Source organism: Seriola lalandi, unplaced genomic scaffold (assembly GCF_002814215.2).
Source record: "Seriola lalandi dorsalis isolate HSWRI2012SDOR001 ecotype SW California unplaced genomic scaffold, Sedor1 jcf7180002054561, whole genome shotgun sequence".
NCBI lineage: Eukaryota > Metazoa > Chordata > Actinopteri > Carangiformes > Carangidae > Seriola > Seriola lalandi.
Window position 1 is genome coordinate 1466378 of NW_019525114.1, and position 21983 is coordinate 1488360.

Consider the following 21983-nt stretch of genomic DNA (forward strand, 5'->3'; position numbering starts at 1 on the left):
GGGGGGGATAGGTACTGCATGTCCTCATGAAATGACTCCCTAACTTTGTGTGTATGGTGCATTCGCTCCCTGCTGATGCTCCTCTGTCTCCAGCAACCATAAATAAAGGAGAAAGTATGAGCTGCAGTGATATCTCGAGTTTCCTGCCGATAAATCTTTCCAGTCTAAGGAGAACCTCTGTGGCCGCTGCCTTACAAGGTGTTTCTACTGAAAGACTGGGATGTCCTGTCTTGCTCTGTGAATTGCTTTAAGTGAGGTGTGTGACTCAGAGAGCAGCAGGTCAACCGGAAACTGTTTACCTGACACACATTTTGCATGTGCCTGACCTAGTGGTAATCAGGTAACAGATTGTGACAATACTAAAGTCAACATTTGAATAGTTGATAGATAATACGTTTTCATTTACTGCACCAGAATATGCTTCACATACACTACACACTATTATATTTCTGATATTTTTAACCAAGCATACGTACATGACCTTTAATTGGGACATTTTGCATGGACACCTGGACTAGTGATTTTGAATGATTTTTATTTAATGTTTTTCAATACAGCTGTCAATATAATGTCTGAGCACTTTTTTTTTTTTTTTTTTTAGCAGAATTGAACAAAAAGGCAAAGTTATCTGTGCACACAGAGGCCTGTGAGGCCTCATAAGGCTCTACCTTCTATATGGAAACAGGTAGTTTTAACTCCCTAAATTGGAAAGACTTTGTGTTTATGCGATTTAGGAGGTTTTATTGCTCTCTATATGATTTTTATGGGCTACAGCTTGTAGTTGGATGATTATAAAATGAGAATGTTATGTGAATGTGAATATGTGCGAATGTATGTGCATTGTATTTTATTGGTTCATTTTCACAATTTAGTTCTTCAGCGTGATGTTGTTATAGAAGTTAAGTTCTTTTTCCACTGTGACAGTATTTCTGGTGGCACTTTACTACGACAGCTACTTATACCACTGCTAACATTAAGGGCACGGTTGGCATTTTTCTGGTGATCTTGTGCCCTGTGACATTCAACAATAACGCAGGTCCGGGCTCCCTGTCTCTCACACTTTATTAGAGCACATCACACATGTGACCTTTCCGTTACTGTAGACGGACGGACGGTCAGTGTAGCTATAAAGTCATCCTGCCGTTCACCAAAATGAGACGCAATCTCATGTATTCCTTATTGTGTTTCACCATTCAGTGAAAAACCCAGACGTTAGCACTCCCAGCATGGCTCACTTATCTCCCTACAGAAGAGGAGGATCAGGAAAGGTGAAACTGATACGGAGCCGGTAGTCGATACAAGGAGGGGAATTAAAAGCCAGAAGAGAGTGATGCTGCTTGGTCTGCCTTCCTCCCTCTCTCCAAGCCCTCTAGGCTCTTCACCATCATAGGAAGAGACAATGATGAACTCAGGAAGCCTATTTATAGCCGGCGATTGGCCAACACTAGCCCTCTGTTTCTGCTCTGTGGACATCCGCCTTGGATGGGTGTGTAGTATGTGTACATGTGATTACGCTCATGACAGGGAGGGAGAAGAGAGGAAGAGGGGAGTGGATTGACAGAGACTCAATGGATTTAATCCAGAGGCAGAGGAGAGGATAAGAGGCAAAGCAAGATAAGAGGCAGGGACTGGGCTGGGCTGTAGTCCATCCATCACTGTACGGAGGAGTGGTGATCGCTCACTGGAGTCTCATGGAGGAATTCAGCACAGTCTCTTTTTGCATTTGACCTGACTTGAAGCCAGGACTCCTCCCATGGTAATGGTCTCCTTTTGGCAGCGTTTTCCACAGAAGCTTTGCCAAGTTGTCAGGTGAGGAAGAAGAGCTGGAGGAGGTGAGACGACTGAGAATGTGTTTGCATAGCAACTAGCCGCCGGTGTGTTTAGTGTGTTTGGCTTTTGTGCGCGCTGGTGTTTAGTGTTAAATCCACTGTGGCGGTTGTCCATGCCTTGGTGCATGTTGTTGTTGTTGTGCAAAAAAATAAATCTCATGCAGCCTCATTCTTGCTGTTTCCATGTGCATGTTTTTGTAAATGTGTTTTAACTTTACTGTGGAGCTGAAAGATCAGTCTATTAACTATTAATTACTTGGCAGCTATTTTTAATAACTGCTTAATCGTTCAAGGCAAAATTGCCAAGAATTTACAGCTTCCAGCTTCTGCGATGTGAATATTGGTTTGTTTTTCTTGATCTACTCTGATATGAAATCATATATATTTGGGTTTTAGACTCATGGTCTGAAAAAACAAGACATTTAATGTGTGTTTTTTACAGACTAAAGGATGAACCGATGAATTGAGAAAATAACCTACAGAAAGATCCGTAGATTATCTTGCACCTTTAGATGCAACATTACTGTTTTACTGATTTCATTATTGTATTATTTAGTCAACGGTGACCCAAATTAAACTTTAATTTAGTTTAATTTAACTAAATGCCTTTTTCTCCACAGTATTCAGGGACGTAAGTAATCAAGAGACTAATCCGTCTAAAATTAACTTTTTAGCAATAAACAGTGGAGTCCTTTCCAAGCCTGTATGGGGAATCAAAAGCAAGCTGTTCAAACACGAGCAGCCAAAAGTGTTGGTAATTTTTCATATAATGTCATTACTATGGTTAAGGATACAAAAATAAAGCCCTCATTCATTCAGTAAACATGATTCGGTACATTTGAGCCGGGGAAATGGAATAATTGTGTGTAGGTCGGCGGGGGTTTGGCTGGATGTCTGAGCTGGACGACCCTCAGTCTGATTCAACAAGCAGCAGTCTAATGTGCTCTCTGCTGACTCCTGCTCTGCGGCACGCACTGTGGCCATAATGAGAGGCGAAGAGATGCAGTTTCATAAATTAGTCAGCAGAGGTCACATATAGGCAAAGATTATATTCGAGTGAGGTTGAGAGACACACCCTGATTCCTCTCTCTTGCTGTCTTTTGGCGTGGACCACTCGCCCGTCAGCCGAACTGAGGCAAAGGGAAAAAAAGAAAAAAAAAAGAGGTGACACGGTTTATTATTGAAGCAGAATGTGAACGCAATGGAGTGTGAAGTGCACAATTAATAAGCTGTGAGAGTAAGGTGAGGGATGAAGGACTTTGCTATCAGTTCATGTCACTCAGGCTGTTTGTACCTGCTTCTTTATCTGGGCACCTTTTAATTAAGCTGCGATTACGTTCAGCCTCGTGCAAGCGATCTAATAATGTAGATAGCAATTTGTACCTCTCAAGGTCAGCCGGTGTATGTGTACAGTGTCTCTCTGTGTGTATGCAGATTAATTACACATTTCTGAGCATTTCTATGTGCAGCAGTACAGCCCCCCCCACCCCCCCATCTTTGACTGTAATCCTCACTTATCTCCTGTCTGCGCCTCAACACAGAGGATGAAGGGCTCTAATTTCCAAACTGCCTCAAGTCTATAATCTCTCCTCATGAACTTTAGTCTTCCTGCAGTGAGCTTTGACTTCATGAGGAGGCAGTTTTTCTCAAATGTGCAAGAGGGAGGGAATATAACATAACCCACCATCCCGCCACCCGTTGCCTTGTGTCTTCACACCAGTATTCCTGTTGTTTCATTGCTCCGGGCGAACACTAAATTTGGTCAGGATCCGGCACATGTCCTTGGCCTGCACATATTCTGCCTTGTAAGATGATTGTGTGAGTCATTTTTCCAATATTTGGCCCCACATCACAAAGGGGGGTTGTCTTGGTCACAGTTTGTAAATGTTGGGGATTATGTGAGAAAAAGTGTGCGTGAGCCCATGCTGTCACCATATCATCGCTGCTGTCATTCTTTTTCTCCTGAGCTGACACCTCTCGAGTTCCTTTGGCCCAGATTTCCCACTGAGGGTCGTGCTGAGGGAGCCTGTGCCCTGTAGGCAGCCAACTACAAACATGCAGTGACAATTCAAATCAGTCCAGTCCACTGGCTCTGGCTGTGACTCAGGACATTGAGCGCCAGGCGGAAAAGATGCATACGCGACCTGCCACGCCGGGCTGTGACAGATAAAGAGAGATAGAGACGAGGAAAGAGGCAGGTTATGAGTATTTCACCAGGTGTACGGCCTGGTTTTAGCTCAGCACTTTTGTTCAGAGAGACTCAGACTGGAACGGCGCCAGGTCCATTTGCAAGTCAGAGCGAGCGCCTGTCGGCTAAGTAGTCGGATCCACAGGCACCAACTGCAGCAGAGGATCTGTCTAGAGTATTGTTATGCAAGCAGGAACGGAGCATTCTCACTTTGATCCAGGCGTCGGACGGAGGCAGGGATGCTTCGGTCCTCAGTGCTGTTTGAGCTGGAGGCGGCTGTTTGCTGTCCCATCGGACAGTAGAGTAGCACAGGGCTCGGAGCAGCCGCTCTGCAGAGTTAGATCATAACAGGGATGGAGTGATGGACACCTGAAGATAAAGCTCATCACTCAGCTTGGCACTCATCTCTAAATTGTCTCAGCTTCCCTTGCGCCTGTAAGTTTCTTCTAGGTAAGTTTGAGTTCCCTACTGCAGTTTGTTTGCCAATTGAACTGGATTTGAAATCATTTTATTGATCTTAACTTTCCATTCTCCCCGGTGACCTTGTTTTTTGAAACAGCTCAGATAAACAACTGTAGCACTACAAGCGCGTTACACTGTAGTAATTGTTGAGCATGTGAGCAGCTGGCAGACACTGTCCTGTACAACAACAACAACAACAACAGTGTCTTGTGGTTGAGTGAGATATTTCTATCATGTGAACGTCTGCACAGAAAAGGCCTGAAGGAAACAGCACACAGTCAGGCTGCTGAACTAATTCCTGCAAAGACTTAACGGTCCCGCGCTAGACTTTTATTATCCTGCCTGGGACGGGGAGTCATGTGCCCACTAATTGTCTGGGATGTGCTGCTGACTCATACCAGTGTTTGCTACAGGCTACCACTGCATCAGGCTCACACTCACACTACTCATGTACATTGAGACTGACGCGCAGTAGTGCGGTCGTTCATGCACTGGTGTTTGATGTCCTGATCAAAGACCGAATCAACACAAGTTTTTCTATCAGCGCTCGGAGCAATGAAATCCTTTGAAATATGAAGTTTCAGTGACGTTTGTTCTTAAAAATGTTTGGATATCGTTTGAAATATTTCGATACTAATTCAAATATGATACCTGAGTTTCAGCGCTGATACAAAAAAATACTTTTCTTTTGATAACTAACTTCAAACCCATTTTTCTGTAAAACATTTCTTCCCCAATTTAAAGCTGCACTAATCATTATTTTTATATCAACCAGCTCTACAGAGCATTTTAGTGTCTTTCAGCTTAATGTTTTAGTTTTATAGCACACGACTTTACTGTTTTAGTTCATTCTTCCTTTAGATAAAAACCTGTGATAAACTGAATGTATGCTACCCGCCTTACGTAGCAACTACCTCACGGACACAGTTCATGAGCATTTAGCAGTTAAAGAGCCAAACGTTTCTCTTAGGAGTTGGTGGAGACCAAAAAAGCGAGCTAAAAGGAGAGATGAACATTCATAGCTAGACACATGGCTCCAGATCAGTGCTAATGCTGCTGCTTGCATGACTAAACAAGTGTCTGCTAACATAGTTCCCCCTTACAACTTTACTGCGGATTTCACAAAATGTTTTCAAATGTTAAATTTTGTCTAAACACATGCAGCCACACAAAAACATCGTCAGCTCAGACAAGACTAAGATCCCACTGCCTTGCTAATGGCTGTATGTGGCCGTACTTAAACACCACAGTGGATCGTGCTAAATGCTAACATCAACATGCGACATAGTCACAATGACAATGTTCACATTAGCAGTACAGCTGAGGCCGGTGGGAATGTCATCAGTTTATGCAGTACTTGAAATACTAAAGGACGAGTGAGAGGATCATCCTCTGGGAACCGTGCATGTCTGCCAATCCGTGTAACAGATGTTGAGATATTCACTGGACATTTCACAGGATTAATACGTAAAGAAGAGTCGGAACCTGAACAGGTGTTACTGACACGTTCTGGTCAGTACCAAAAAATAAAAATAAATGAGGCTCCATACCACCCTGAGCATGCACTAATGCACACAACACAGACCATGAAGTAATTCAATTCTACATAGGGAGTCCATGCATGGCCCTGGGAATACCACTAATGGTGGGTGATGTCACTGCCAATAAAACAGATCTATCATGTGCGCGCAACTTGCTGCACTTTTGAACTTTACTAATTTCAGTGTCACTCTGGATTATGGTATAACAACACAGAAATAGTGTCCTGTGGTAAGACAGCGTCTATTACGGTGGTGAAAAATGCTGCAAAGGGCATAATTTAGTCTCTTCCCAACAGCCGGCTTCATGTCCAAGACACTTTCAGAGCCGCTGCATTCGTAGCTACAGCAGCTTCTCTGTTGCGTCGTTTTCATCAGTGCACTGCAAGCATTGTGGTCACATTGAGCTACTGCACAGTAAACCCATAGCTGATTTCAAATTACACATATCATCAAAAATAATTACCGTGATTATAATATTGCAGCTCATGCATGCACAGTGATATTATGATAGGATGTTTCAAATACTGGAGAGCGTCATGTTCAAAGGGGGATTTTTGTTCCCCCGTAAATGCCACGTCTCAGTGTGTCCTGAATCCAACTGTGTGTGTGTGTGTGTGTGTGTGTGTGTGTGTGTGTGTGTGGTTTGGAAAGTCTTGTCCACAGACACTCTCCAGTGGCAGACATGTTCCACCTTAGCTAACCCAAAATGACACACGTGCCAGCCCCTGGAAAACCTGATACATATTTTATTTGTTCCATATAGAGCTGTTATACAATATCAGAGTGTTCAGATTAAAGCTTCGTCAGAGATCTGATACAAGATGCGACAAGAGGAGAAGATGTCTGACTTCTTCTATCTTTGATGCAGAGTCTGTGAGGCTGCCAGAGGCAAGGATGTCAAACATGAACAGTGTTGGGTGAGAATGTCGGGGGATGGTCTTTACACTGTGGCTTGTCTCTGGTCCAGTTGTCCAGTTTAGACACGAATGAAATGTGGCGTAAGGTGTTGTGTGTCTTCTTTGATTTATATATAAAAAATAGTATTTGCTTGGAGTAGAGTCAGAAAAAATTTACATAAATCATTTGACTTGAACTTCAGAAACCTAATGAAGTGTGTTTCTTCAGTCTGCAGGTGACAGATTCTGTCACTGTGAACATCTTGTCAGTTGTTGAGTGACATGTCGCAACCACTGCGTCTCCCCGGAGAACTGAACCTTCAGTGGAGCTTTCCCGCCAGTGAAGAGACGCTTGAGCTGACACTGATGGAGGAGCACAGGAAGCTGTTGGTGATAATGCAGTGTAGATGAACTAGGACACAGCGACTGTATTTGAATCCTTTTAGAGAAGCTGTTGAGCCCCACTGATTGACAATATGTTGTTTCAGAGATTTTTTTTTTTTTTTTGTATAGATCTCGCCCAGCAGATGGTGTGAGTTCTGCTGTCGGACATGTGGCTGAGACAGCTCACTGTGTTTTAAGTTAAACAGTCTCACCAGTTTCCAGGAGATGAATGTAAACTCTGAAACCCAGATGTGGAAAGTAGCGCTCACACGAAACCTCCAACATTAAACTGACGCACCTATTTCCTTTTGTTGCGCTTAATGTGAAACGTTTAGTTGCCGGTGAAAACTCCAGTAAATCTGGTCTTTTTGTAGTTTAAGCCATGATACCAACATTTTACTGGCTTTAATGGCTGTTTTACAAAGTTCCAAGTTTCCAGGCCATTTAGTCTGAACTGTGTCTTAGTCTTGACTTGTGCTCTGTTGAATTAAATCCAACTTTTTTTTAGTGTAAACCCAGTGCACTCGCTCAAACCTCCAGGAGGCAGGGAAAATGCTGAGTGAGGGTTTATTTGAAGATTAAGATCACAGCAGGTGATTCTTATCCAGAGTTACATCCTGGCCTGGTCCATTACCGACCTGGTGGTTTATTCCTATTTATACACTATGACATGTTTTAATATACTCTCACACATTATCACACTGTTAAAAGATTGTTTAGATCCAAAAATTTGTCCACATCCTATTAGTGCCACATTTTTCCTGAACTTTTCTTTTGTACCACCACACACTTAAAAACTGCCTTTCAGCACCGTCGACGGTTTGAAATGGTAAAAATATATAAATATATTTTAGCAGACATGATAACAGCAAAAATATATATATAACCTTAACATAGTCCACATATAATACACTATTCAAAACATATGTAAACTGTTACTGTAATGTGATCACAGCAGAAACAAGTACCTAAATATAAATGTGGCTCTTACATTTACAGGGTTACATTTGTGACAGCTTTACTAACTGGAGTCCATTCAACCATATTATAGTAAGTAAAGAATAAGAGCAGCAAAATAACTATTACCTAAAAAGGTAAAATGTAATAGTTCCATCAGATTTTGCCCAGATTTTGATTTTCCAGCACTATAGTTTTTCCTGCTTGAACTGACCTCCCTTCTTCTTTCAGCACTGATGGATCCTCATGTGCAGGTGTCTCTGCATGTCCACAGGCCTCCGCTGACATTAGTGATTGAATGGATAACAGAGCTGATAGGAATGATGGCCAAAAGAGAAAAATACAGACCAAAATTTAAAAAAAAAAAACCACATCCTAGAATCTCTTGCTCCGGGGTAATTCACAAGTTAACTTTGGTTTATTTATTTAACCCACTTCATACACAGTGGCAGTTCAAACGGACGAACGTTTAATTACAGGAAGGGGCAGTTTTTATTTTAAAGTCTCGATTTAAACATGGTCAGATTTTTGGACAATGCGTCAGTGAGGTTTTTCCATGTGACTGAACTTTAAAGAAATACTGATTGAACGTGACTCTTCCAGGATTAATGTGTTTCTTAAACAACAGCTCAGCTGTGTCTGTATTTAGTCTGATGTGGAGGACAACTGACAGATGGACCGGGTCAACATTTCAGTTGGTCAGTTTTGGTTCTCCAGTGTTAAAGACCGAGCTCAGTGGTGCCACTGTGAGCCATATGTACGCAGGTTTTCACTCCAACCGATTTTCACTAATTAGTTCCTCCCCTTCTGGCTAAAGGTGTGTGTGTCTGTGTGTGTGTGTGTGTGTGTGTGTGTGTGTGTGTGTGTGTGTGTGTGTGTGTGTGTGTATATTACAATCCACTGCTGTAAAGTCTAATACAAATGAAAAACTGCAGACATGTCATAGCACACTGTTGTAGATCCCTTCAATAGCGCCCTGGCATACAAGGCTATTTTCCATTTTTGTACAAGGGAAAAAAGGAGACGCTCTGTGTCTGTTCTGTCACCCACCTCACTGCCGGCTCTGGAGACCAGCCGACAGTGGCGACAGCTTGCAGGAATAAGAAGAGCAGATGCTCAATAGGTCGTATAAGTTGTGACTTTGACTGTGGCAACTGAAATAAGGACTTCTGTCATTCTGGCTCTGACACCATGTTTTTGTGTGTTTGTACACAGATGCGTAGTGTGCCTCAAGTGCCAACCTCCAGTTTTATACTCTTCCAAGATACAAAAAAATGAGTGATTGGAAAAGTGTACACACCCTGTTTTAATAATGTCGCTTTAGAATAATAAAAATTGCAGTATGAACATTAAGAATGGCCTCAGGATAAAATATACACTTTACAGCAGTTTAAAATACAAGAATCTTACGTTTATGTGAAGGTACGTACCGTTTACGTGGCACAATTAATGTTCACAGCACAATATAAAACTCAATACACATGCAGCACTTTTGAACATTTTCAGGCCCTTCACTTACACAACCTGTGAATTTACGGTAAAGTAATCATGGTTCACCGAATAATTCGCCTTAATGATTAAATCACGGAGTTTCGGTTATTTTACCTTCTCCCATATGTCATCATTCATATTTTTGCGATTAGGATCTCGACAAAGAACAGAATGCTTTACACATTTCTACTCACTGCAGTCGTTTCTTCTAAGCCTCCAGGATGAAAGTGAAAAAGCGTGTTTTATTTGCTTATGCATGAACTGAATCACTTGTACTATTTTAGGTGTTGTTGCCGCAGTTTGGAGGGTTTTCAAGTGTGTTTCAAATGTACTTTTCCTTCTCCTACCTGTTCTAATGACCCAGTTCGCAGTCCACACAAAGACTGATGGTCCATCACAGACAGCTGCCCACGCTTTTTTGACTCATCACATCGCCGCAGTGTGCTGTGTAAAATGCCTTCCTATTCCCACACGAGCTTCAGTTCACTTCGGAGAACTGTGTCAGTTGCATAACAGCAGCATAACTGCAGCGGCAGGTTGTTTCAGCGCACATGTGGGATTTTACAACACAGCATCCTGTACCGCTTCTGATCAGTCAGGGGAAGATGTCCACTTTTGTTTTAGGTTCAAATAGATTCGTGATGTCAGAGCAGCAACGTAACCTGGGATAGTAGATGTGAAGAGGCCTCACTGACCCTGTTTGGCTGTAAACCTGCAGACACCGCAAGTTTAGATAGTTCACTTTAATTGGACTGCGAACAGACGAGCGATCCGGCACTCCTATGCTCGTGTTTCTTTAAAAAGAAAATCAGGTCACTGCATGATTGAAGTGTTTTAGTGTATTAGCCTGAAGCAAACAGACAAAAGTTCTCAGAAACAATCACATTGAATGGCTGTAAATAGCCATGTACAGTTGCCTGTTTATTCATTTAATGTTGCTGCTAAAAAGGAACACAGAGAGCTCGTTGTCTGTGCCTCGGACCTGGAGCTGCTTGTTTGTGTAGGCTGCGGTTTTCCAACCTGCTCCCTGGGCTGCAGCTGGTACATTGCACTTGACTTTGTCTGTGGTGATCAGGTGTAAAATAATGGTCCCTGAAAGCATATTGGAATGAAAACCAGCAGGGGTCCGAGTCCAGAGGGTGGAAAATTGCTTCTAAAATGGTGAATCCACACCCAATGACAAACAAGATAAAAATGTCGTGTTTCTCTTCTGGCTCAGAAGTTTAAAGCATGTCGCACCTCACCAGGGCCACATCGTTGTATGTGACATAACTAATCCAGTATTATTATATTTATTATCATTTTAACACTAAGAAACTCTTACCTGTCACAGTCCTGCTTCTCGTCCAGCGAACTCACTTCTTCGATCAACAGAGGAGGATTTACTCATCTGTACTGAATTATCTTGGATTGCTTAAAGCGTGGATTACAGGTTAATGTTAATTGGTGATTGCCTGTATAGGTGTGAGTGTGCATGTGAATAGTTTGTCTGTCTCTTTGTGTCAGCCCTGCGACAGACTGGCTCAGTGTCAGCAGGTGTAGTTTGTTCACCTAATGGATGGATGGATATCATAAGTATTATAAGTAATCATGGCAGTCAGCACATGTATTAAATACAGTATATGCCATTTGCAATGGGAAATAGGAACTCAAGTGTTTTTTCCATTTATTTCATCAAAGTGTTTAATGATTTCAGAGGGTGGTGGCCTACCTCCATTATAAAACACTGCACGGAAAGACTGGAACCAAATTAAATGTGCAAGCCCAATTACAACTGCATCTAGTCAGATCACAACACAGGCAACCCTGTCACACAGGAAGTGTGTTTATATATTACCAAATAGTTTTCCCCATCATGTTGTGCTGACAAATGTAATGGCTGGCTGGATCATTTTTTTTGGATGATTGAAGTGCTATATTAATCAACCGCGGTGGATTTGCTGCAGTGGAAGGCGAGCGTACAAAGTGAAGGACTGTGACACACTCTGTGTTTAGGCCGACAAATGCAATCTGGTTAAGGTTTGGTAAAGATTGTGGGTTTGGTTAAATGTAATCAAACAAGTTGTATCTTAAACCAGAACATGATCTTTCCTAAACCTTAACCTAACCCTCAGCTCAGCTGTGAGAGCCTCAACATAACCGTCAAAAAGTATAATAATGTTGTAGTCACTGCAGATGGATATTTTGGCCAGAAACAAATATTTTAATCGACAACATCTCTCATTATGTCTACAGAAAATGTTATATAGTCAAAATTATGTAAATAATTAAAGGTCCCATATTTTACACTTTTCCGGTTTTATTTGAAGTGTTGGTATCCATAACAAGATACTGTATATTTGTGCTGTTTAGTACCCAATACCATCTAGTTTTACGTCTCCTCTCTCAGGCTTCTCTCTGGAGCTCTAGTAACATCAGGTCAGAAAGGCCAATCAGAGGAGAGGTTCTGATAATCTCCTCTGATTGGCTGTTTTCTGAGTGATCGAATAAAAATATAGCAGATTTCAGGTAATCACTCAGCGAAACCAAATCTTGCAAGGTTTGGATGGTGGGTCCAGGTGGGGGCGGGGCTTGGGGCACGGCTGAGAGCAGTTACTACTTTGTTGTGACATCACAAAGTTACAGAAGTCCTGACGGCTCATTTTAAGGCACAGTGTCTGAATACAGGCTGTGTGCATTTCTCTGTGGACTGAGACCTTTGACACTTTCACAGTATTAATATAGAACCTAGACCTGATCTATAATCAAAAGAAACATGCAAATCTCACTTTATACAATGTGGGACTTTCAAGTTAATGATGGCTGAATTCTGTTTAGCTGCTTCAGAGACCTGGTATTGTTCTTACTGCCTCACAGTCACAGCGTCACGGCTCACTGGGACACGTGTAATGTATATAACGGAGACACTGTCATTGTTGTTAGTAACACCTGTGCTTTTCCTACTGTGACGAGTCAAAACAGCCACTGTACAAAAGGCCTGTTGAATCACAGCAGGACACAGGTGCCTGGAGCTGAAGCATTACTCAGGGTGTCTCCTGTCACAGCTTTACTGACCATGGTTAATCACTTAAAATGACTTATAGGGGATAAATCCCTGTAATGGGCCCACAGATTAACTCACCCTGCTAAATGCCCACCCTAATCTTGGGTGCAACAAAAAGTACAGTAGGCTTTAGTGAAAAACACAGTATGTCTTTTACTTAATGGTTTTATGTTAATCTCTTAGTGACTGTTGTTCAGCAAACATTACACAAATACACAGATGCATGAGTGTACATATTTGTAGGGGATGCCAAGACAGATAAGCAATGTTAACTTAAAGAATGCACATGCCTTCATAAGTACACACACACACACGCACACACACACACACACACACACACACACACACACACACAGCAGAGCAGTGCTGCTGCAGAGTGCTGTAATTTCATTAAAATGTGATGGATTGAGCAGAGAACGCTTGACTGTTATCGATGTTGGAGAGACGATATGATTAGGAAAAATTTAATTCTATACGAGGTAGCACACCCTTAAAACATGTTGCTGTACAAACCTTATTGTCTGAGATACTGCAGCTCTAGAATATCTTATTAAAAAACAGATTTGGGTGTTTGTGTCTCAGGAAAACACAAGGCTGCAGCTCAGTTTGTGCGACACAGTGATTCTCTTTAGTTTGGCCATAAGGTGGTCTGTAGCCACACTGACAGGGGGATAAAAACATTACAGTCATCAGGTACAAAAACAACAGATGTTAATGCACAACACTACTTCTATCAAAGTCAGGGGATCATCGAGGTCGTTAGGATTCATCCTCTGCGGAGCATGAATGTCTGTAGGAGACTGATCCACACTCCATCAAACAAACAGCAGTTAATATGGTCAAATGTATTTTTTTGAAACTCTCAAAAACAAATATGCTGATTATCGTTTTCATGTTTTACTGAGCAAACTAACTGATTCATCTCATACTCTTCTGCTGTAGTTTGTTAATTTGCAGCTTTGTCTACAAATCCTGATGGTTACTAACCGGATCAATTGAAATAACAAAGTCCACACATTCTTTTATGAAATAACAGATTATAAAACAAAAATTAGTCAGGTGTTCCAAAGAAACAGTGTCTTCGAAGTCAAGCTTCCCAAATAGCTGAGAAACAGTGGTGCTGGAGGGGAAAGTGAAACACAAAGTGCAGCTTTTAGCTGTGACAGACGATGGCAACACAAAGTCTGGACTGGTATCACCTAACAATAAGTGTGCCTTCAGCCAAATGTAAGAAGAGCTACGCTTTAATTCTGTCCACTCGAGTGTTACTCTGTACACATGTGTGTGTCTTTGGTGCAGTGTAAAGGTGACCTCAGTTAATATCGGCCCTCGACAGAAATCTTCTCCAACAAAGCAACGACACACACACACACACACAGGAGGAAGCAATGAGAATCAGGAATCTGGGACTTGGTGCTATATATAAAAATTAGATCAGGCCTCTTGAAAAACTAGATAGTACGACAGTCTTGAGAAAATTGAATCATGTAGATAATGATGCACTCGTTCAACTCTATTATCTATTGGCGCTCAACACAAATGGAGAAAAACTGGAGCAGAGAGAGAGACTCTGTCTGTCTGTACTGCAGCAGCTTCGTGAGACATCTGCAAGTGAAATTTAACTTTTACCATTTTTCATAAAGGTGACACCTCATAAGTTTACATTTGGCACACAACAAAACATTTACAGAGGGCATCATAAGCCCTTGAACGACTTAATGATGATGAGTTCCACACAAGACGGACATGTTTTTTTTTTTTCTTCCGAAATGGTTTTACAGCATTTATGAAACAGATTTTTCTGATGTCTTATGAGTGAATTATCAGACCGTTTGGCTCTGCAGTGTGGAGACTTCTCCAGCGTAAAGTGATCCTGCGCTGACATGCCATTGGTCTGTACGAGTATCTTTAGTTGGGCCTGACTCTGGCTGATTATAGGTTCGGAGTGCTGGAGCAGTTTTAGCTGACTGGATGCTTTGATGATGGCATGTTGAAAGGCTGGTATGTTAAAAAGGAGCTGAAAGTCACATCAAAACTGCGACAGAGACATGAGCCCCAGGGGGACGACAAAGCCTGATGTCACCAGAGAAAGCCTGAAACATGAGTCACTAATAAGTCTGTTCATAATAGGTGAAATATGTGTGTGTATGTGAGAGAGAGAGGGAGAGAGAGAGAGAGACCTTAGGAAAGAAAAAAACAAAACAAAACAAAAACAGGAGTGTGGAGCTGCAGGAGATGTGGAGACTTGGTGTCATCCAGCATCGATTTTCCCCTGACTCACTTTAAAGCAGCACGTGGGTCTAAATTGTATTACTGTAAACTGCATCATACTGTTAAGTGGAGCATCTCTGTGGGGGAGCAAGTTAGTCTGCACCGCACCACACTGTTGTCTGCTCATTTCCCTTCTGTGTTGACGATTGACTAATGTCGGACATTTATTCCTTAAGGTAAGACAAAAGAAAAAACATCTTAACTCATTTCACAATGTCAGTTTAAAATCACAGAAACATGTGTTTTTGATTTGTTATTACTTATTTGAGGTTGTTACCAATGTAAGTGGGAAAGTCAGTAATGCTTTTTTCTTTCCTCTTTTATCGTTTTTTTCCTGTTCACTTAGATCCATTGTGTTGTGTTTATTTAAATCTATGAATCTGCATCCTTGTGTGTGTTGTGTGTGTGTTGTGTGTCTCTATGAAGCAGTATTTTCCATGTGTTTCAGGTTGTTTAAGTTAAGTGGCCTTTTAAATCTAAGTTGCTCTTCACAGATGATGCATGTGGCGGATAGATACCGAGGAACACGCAGGGACATAAATTCAATTATTGTAAATTTCAGTTCCGCTAACCACAAACATTTTTACAACTGTTATTAAGACTGCCACTAAAAATAAATAGTCAAGTCAAGATTGTTTATTTAAAATCCTAAAATCACAAGTTTGTTCCAGGAGGGTTTACAACTTTCTATACTTAGATTCTCGGTTTGGATGTGGGGGGAAAAAAAAAACATTGAGGAAAAAGAAAATGGGAGAAACAGGAAAAATAACAGAGGAAGGTTTCAACTTTCAGCACAAACAGACAAAATAAAGGTCACATGAACAGAGTAGACAGAAGGAGCAAAAACATTATTGTTATATCGAGGGCTCATGCTGTAATATTCATTTTTGCAAACAAGAAATATGTAACTGCTGAAGTAAAGTTCTTTTGGCAGTCAGAGATATACTGATTTTTTTATTTTCTTACATGTCTCACATGACGGGAATTCCCACAACAACTTCAAATGAGCTCATTCAGTGTTTCATGGTTAAATGAACTGATTTTCTCCTAAAAGACGATAAGTAAGCGATAACTTTGTTAGTGTTCCTCAGAATGTGGAACAAGGAGAGAGAGAGAGAGATTAAACACAGTTAATCGCTCGCTCTCATTGAAATGAACCTTATCCTGCAGATTATTTTCTTCACTCACTGTTATTTGTACAGAGAGTCAGAAAACTGTGAAAAATGGCCACCAGAGCTTCCCAGAGTGAGGTCTTCAGATGTCCCATCAGCAGGTGGAAACCCAAAGATCTTCAGATTACAGTCAAAACAGACTCGGATGATTCATGAATTATCAGATTAGCTGCAGATACATTTTTTGTTGACTAAATGATTTTTAACCGACTACTTATTTCTGCTTTTGGTTTGACATGGACACTTACTCAAACATGTGACTGACATGTAAAATATACATCATGTTTTCCCAAGAAGTTGCATGTCTGAAAGAAACACGGAATTACATTATATAGTTCAGAAGTGGCAAAGTTTAAAAGGTACAAAATTACGATGTTAAACTGAGGACTTCTTAGACTATAGAGTGTAAGGAAAACGGGATAAAGAGCGAAGAATCTGTTTGTTTTATAGGATATTGATATTTTTTTAATTGGTGGTTTCGCCTGATCTTAAAGCATCGCCCTGAACCACCTCTGAAAACGTGAGTAGATAACATCACGGTCAGCTTGTTGTGCTTATCATATGAGATGGGATGAAGGGATGGAGTTGTGGTGGTGTAGCTGTGGGACTGTTGAAGCCCCCACCGTTATATCTGTGGCGACGGGGTGCTGTCTGCAGGGCCGTGGTGGGGACAGCCGGTGCTGGCATGGCCTGAAAGGAGCCATTCTCCTGCTGCACGTGCCAAGTGGTGTCAGTCTGCCACTGGCTTTCACAGCATGTTTCACACTGGAGGTTGTGGGTAAATGACCAGGAATACATTAGGCAAAGCTGTTGGAACATATGTTATGTTTTTTAGATGCTACTGAGGCATTGATTGATTTTGTGCAATGCTGTTTGATTTCTAATCTTACTTTAAACACATCAAGATTTAAATTCCTTGCTCTTGGGAAACATTTTTGTTTCTTTTAATCCTCATTAAACTGTGGGAAAGTTTTAGTTTCCTATTGCCTTGGATCAGCTGCTTCACTGCCTCACTTAAGAGTGGAACCAGAGGTTACTGAAATAACATTAAACACTAAAGTTTCACTCACGTTCTTGATCTCAATGTTTCTACCAGTTGAGGAATTTGAACCGGTGACTGGTCTGGTTCTCAGACTTAAAGGCTACTTTGATGTTGTAATTGATACACAGTGGTATAATGGTCTTCCCTCAAACCATCCTCTCCTCTTTCTTCTTTCCCACTCGCTCATGCTCATGTTCAGTCAGTAGGTCATGTGGTTAGAAACCTTCTCTCTGTGAGGCAGACACCCTGGCGTGCACAGCTGTTTTACAGTATTTTGTACATTATGAATCTTAAATTAGAGCTTATAATCCATCATATTTGTGTACAGCATGGATATATGCACACAGTCTCCCAACGAGTGCTTTATATTTAAACCTGTGTACCACAGTACGTGAAGTTTCAAAACCTTTTCTGTTTTTTAATCAAGCTTTTTTTTTTTTTTTATGCCAGTCCACTTATATTTAAAAGAGCTATTTGTAAGTTTTGCTATTACTACATAGCAAAACTTTTTTGCTTTCTTGACGAAAGTTAAATGAGAGGATGGATGTGGGCTAAATATGAAGCTACCACCAGCAAGCAAGGCTAGCGTAGCTTCATACAAACCGGGGGAGACTAGAGGAAGTTACTGTTTGTGACCAAGAAATAGTCCATTATATAACTTCTTGAGTAGCAGTTTGAAAGCTTCTGAAGAACTAAAGTTGTTTGAATAATGCTGTGAATGTTACAGTAAGTGTACATGCACACACCTCATATCCTTAATGATGGAATTGATTGATATTGAAACGTATGCAATATTGTTTTATTACTTGTATTCCCTATTTTATTTTTTCACATATTTATTTGTGATTTCTACAATAGCTGTTTTGGCAACCATTTATTTTCCTGTCCTGTTGGAAGTGTTTATCTAAATTGTTTTGCTTGATTGGTTTATTGCTGTCTTGGCCATGAAGTCCTCAGCACTTACAGTACATATTGTCATTTGTCATGTTAGTCATCTGCCTGATGAAGAGTTTTATCCAGTGTGCAAATACTCTCTGCTTCTTCTGTTCTGATGATTTTCTTTCAGTAAAACCAAAACCTTGAAACAGTAAACACATCTCACACATCCGTCAATAACTCGGCAGGATGTTGTCACATTTGCAACATAAAATCTTGACTAATATTACAGCTGTAGTTTTTTTTTTTTTTTTTTTGTGCTAAATTTACTTTTATGTTGTTACACTTTCCTCTGGATCTTCCTGCTGTTATGGTTATACTTATATATGTATATACTATATTTGCAGAATGAGAAATGTGTATTTGAAACAGTTGCTCCATCTTTGATGTTGCTGCTTTCTTTTCCAGACCTCAGCCTTGTGACACTCACCAACCATGAGCGGTGGAGTGAATATCAAAGTCATATCTCAGAGCCACAGTGACGCAGGTGTCGGCTCTAGTCTTCCTTTACCTCGAAGCATGTTGCCGCTCTCAAAGATGGATCACAAACAGCAATACACCGGCCTCCCCAATCCTACAGTGCACTATCAGCATGCCGCCAAAAGACGACCTTCCTACTCTTCATCTTCGGTATCCTCAGGTTCTGCGGAGCTGCTGAGAGGTGCAGCTTTAAAGAATCACCTGCTGCAGCAAAAGAGCAGCTTGCATTCTCATAGAAGTCCCGCAGCGACAGCGCGCACTGATGGAACGTGCTCGGCATACAGCAGCCCTCAGATACCGAAGAGGGAAGTCCCGCGCTCTAAAGATACCCTGGACCTCCGCACCAGCACGCTGACCCAGAAGGCTTTGCGGGACCTCCAGTTAAGACGAAACGCCAACAAGAACTGGACCTTTGGGAAATATCGTCTGAGGGGTGTGGACAATGCAGATGAGGACGATTCCTTGTGCCAGCTCTCGGCTAACGTCCAGCAAGGCCAGGGAAGAGGACGTCACCTTTTTACTAAAGGTGCAAATGGGAATGAGATACCAGCGGTGTCTCTATGTGGAATGGGGAACTTCCAGAAAGAGATGAGAAACATTTCCAACCGGCAGCTGGGAGCTTCTGAGGGAGAAGTGTTCAGTGACAAATCAAAGTCTTCATATCAGGCAGTCAACATGCCACGCAGAGGGAGTGAGCCGGGGAGAGTCAACATGGCCGCTGTTGCTCCCTTCCGATTCAGGTGAGGGCAGTGTTTCACCTTTTTAGATGGGAAGATAAGCTGTGCTGCACAGAGAGTTTATTTTTTAGGACACAGTAGATGTGATGCATCCTCAGCTCATCTGCTTTGAGGAATATTTACTTAATCAACGTTTCGTCTGTTTTCTATCTGTTTCTTTGACCATTAAAATGTTTGTGTTTGTCTCTTTTCCTGTAGGTTTCAGGTCCATGAGGACACAGATGCCTCCCTGGATGATCTGAGTGACTGCTCCTCTGACTCCATGGAGGTCTGCTGTGATGAACTAGGTGAGTCCCTTTGAATTTCCTACCACTGATAATTTTTTCACAGTCACACCAGATGCTGTACACCACTGGTTCCCAACCTAAGAGGTTACAAAATGATTGATATAGGAAAGAAAAAACGTGTTATAGTTGAGACTTTTCTGTGGTCTTTGCCCATTTTTTGTGAAATACTGAAAATGATTATTTTTAGCTGCTAGAAATGATTCAAAGGAATCAATATGAGAGGCAAAAATGTTTGAAGTGCTCACGGGTCAGGGGGTTAAAGGGCACACTATAGATTTCTCTTACAGGATTTCTTTAACTGATGTTAGTTATGGAAAAATACCAAGGACTTAAACTCCCCTAGTTACTTGTCATCTCTCTAATGTCAGCTATCCAGCATAGTCATAAAATCCCCCCAAAAATTAAAGGAAGTGCTCAAAGCTCAGACATATGCGACCTGTGATGAGGGTCATGCATATACATGGCTTCATTTTAAAGGGGTCACAAGCCATAAAAGCTGAGAACTACTGCTATAAACCTTGCAACGAGCTGACACTCAGTTATGAAACAGGGTGAAACCTGAAGGTGATCGTCCAGGATCTTAAAATTAAAGAGCATGCAGTCCATAAAGTTTAATCACTTTGTCGACTTACAATTTATTTTACCCTCTCTAGTCCTTGTCCACCTTCTGTTGTGTCATCGTGCCAGAACAAGTTACTTGGAATCACACAGTTCACAGAGTTCGACCAGTTGGTTATGCAAAACACTGCTTTTCCTATTATATTATATTGCATCCTGTAACACCCAAGCTGTAATATGCCTGAATGTTGACACTGGACGTCTTTCAGCGTGGCAGTTGTTCTCACCATGGCTGCTGCCAGTTCACAACAAGCGCTTCATACTGTATGCACCACCTGTTATGTGCATCAGGATTTCCTGAGGAACTTCGCTTCTTTCTTTCTGTGCATGTGGGAAAACACAGATTCTTGGCACAGAGCACTTCCCTCAAATCACACGGCACCGCTTCTTAAATGTTTTTGTGTCTCTGGTGCGCCATCGTGATTAGATTTACGTCATTTGTGTCAGTGCTGTGCAAATCATTAAAAAGTTGAAAGCTGTATTTGCTCTGATGCCTTCAACGATCCTGTTCCTCATACATCTTGTTGCTCGGAGACTGTAATACAAACATGATGTGTGCACACAAACAGTTTTTCATTACTTTAAGGAACTTGGAATTTCTTACTAAGAGAAGGTAATTCACCATTAGCTCGTACAACCAACGCATCTCAATCAATTAAATCCAATTAGAGAGACATTACATAATTAAAGGTCTACAGTAGATAATAGATATTGATTGAAGTAAGTGAGCAGACACTATAGACTCAGTGGTAATAGCTGTGACCACAAAACCCAATTAATACTTAAACATGTTTGTTGTGTAAGGTCACGTCAAGATGTTTATCCGGACGCTTCATCATTTTGATCGTTGTTTGATGTTTAAATTTGCTGTTCCTCGCTGTTGGAGAAAGAACAAGTTGTTTCCGAACCTCAAACTCCAAACAACTGAAACTCATCAAGCACATTAATGTTGACCTCTTTTCTTATAAAGTTATTTTTTGGGGCTTTTTGTGCCTTTATTGATAGAGCAGTGGAGAGAGACAGGAAATGGAGGGGGAATGACATGCAGCAAAGGGCTTGTCGGATGCGGCACTCGAACCGGGGCCAACTGCCGCGAGGACCTTAGCCTCTGTATATGGGGCGGATGCTCAACCAACTGAGCTATACGACGCCCCATGTTGACCTCTTTTCATTGTTGTTGTTGATGAGGTGTTTCAGACGGACATACCCAGAGCTGCCAGCATACAAGTAGTATATTTAAAAACAAATGAGAGTGCGGTGTGACCAGAACTGCCAGACATTGACTGACATTATACTGGACTGCAATGAGTCTGTCAGCAGCACTAAAATACTACCTTTTATAAATTAGCCTTTTCCTGTTCAAATTGATAAATAATCTATCACTTAATTAGTTGGTCCATTTCTCTTTTTAGCTGCTGTTAGAACTAATTAAACAGCAGCCTTATGTTCAAAGCTGAGATTTCTTGCCTGAATTACTTTACAACATAAGTTATTTTGGCAAACATGTCTGATGTATTTATGTTCCTAATCACCCAACTTGCACTGAATTTAGAAATGACCTCATGTAATTGCACTAGGCTATTATAAAACCCTCTAACTGGCTTCTTAATTATCTTAATGACTTTGAGGGGGGGGGGGGGGGGGCCCCC

At 41.4% G+C, this 21983-nt stretch overlaps 1 protein-coding gene across 5 annotated transcripts in view; it reads left to right on the forward strand.

Moving 5' to 3' along the window:
• The first annotated feature begins 18623 nt into the window (after positions 1 to 18623).
• Positions 18624 to 21983, forward strand: part of nav1b (neuron navigator 1b) — a 52770-nt gene continuing 49410 nt past the window's right edge. For all 5 annotated transcript variants that reach the window (XM_023416166.2, XM_087176589.1, XM_087176590.1 and 2 more), the window contains exons 1-2: positions 18624 to 19432; positions 19628 to 19716. In XM_023416166.2, the coding sequence (XP_023271934.2) occupies positions 18648 to 19432; positions 19628 to 19716 (874 nt within the window). In that variant the 5' untranslated portion in view covers positions 18624 to 18647. The remainder of the gene's footprint in view (positions 19433 to 19627; positions 19717 to 21983) is intronic.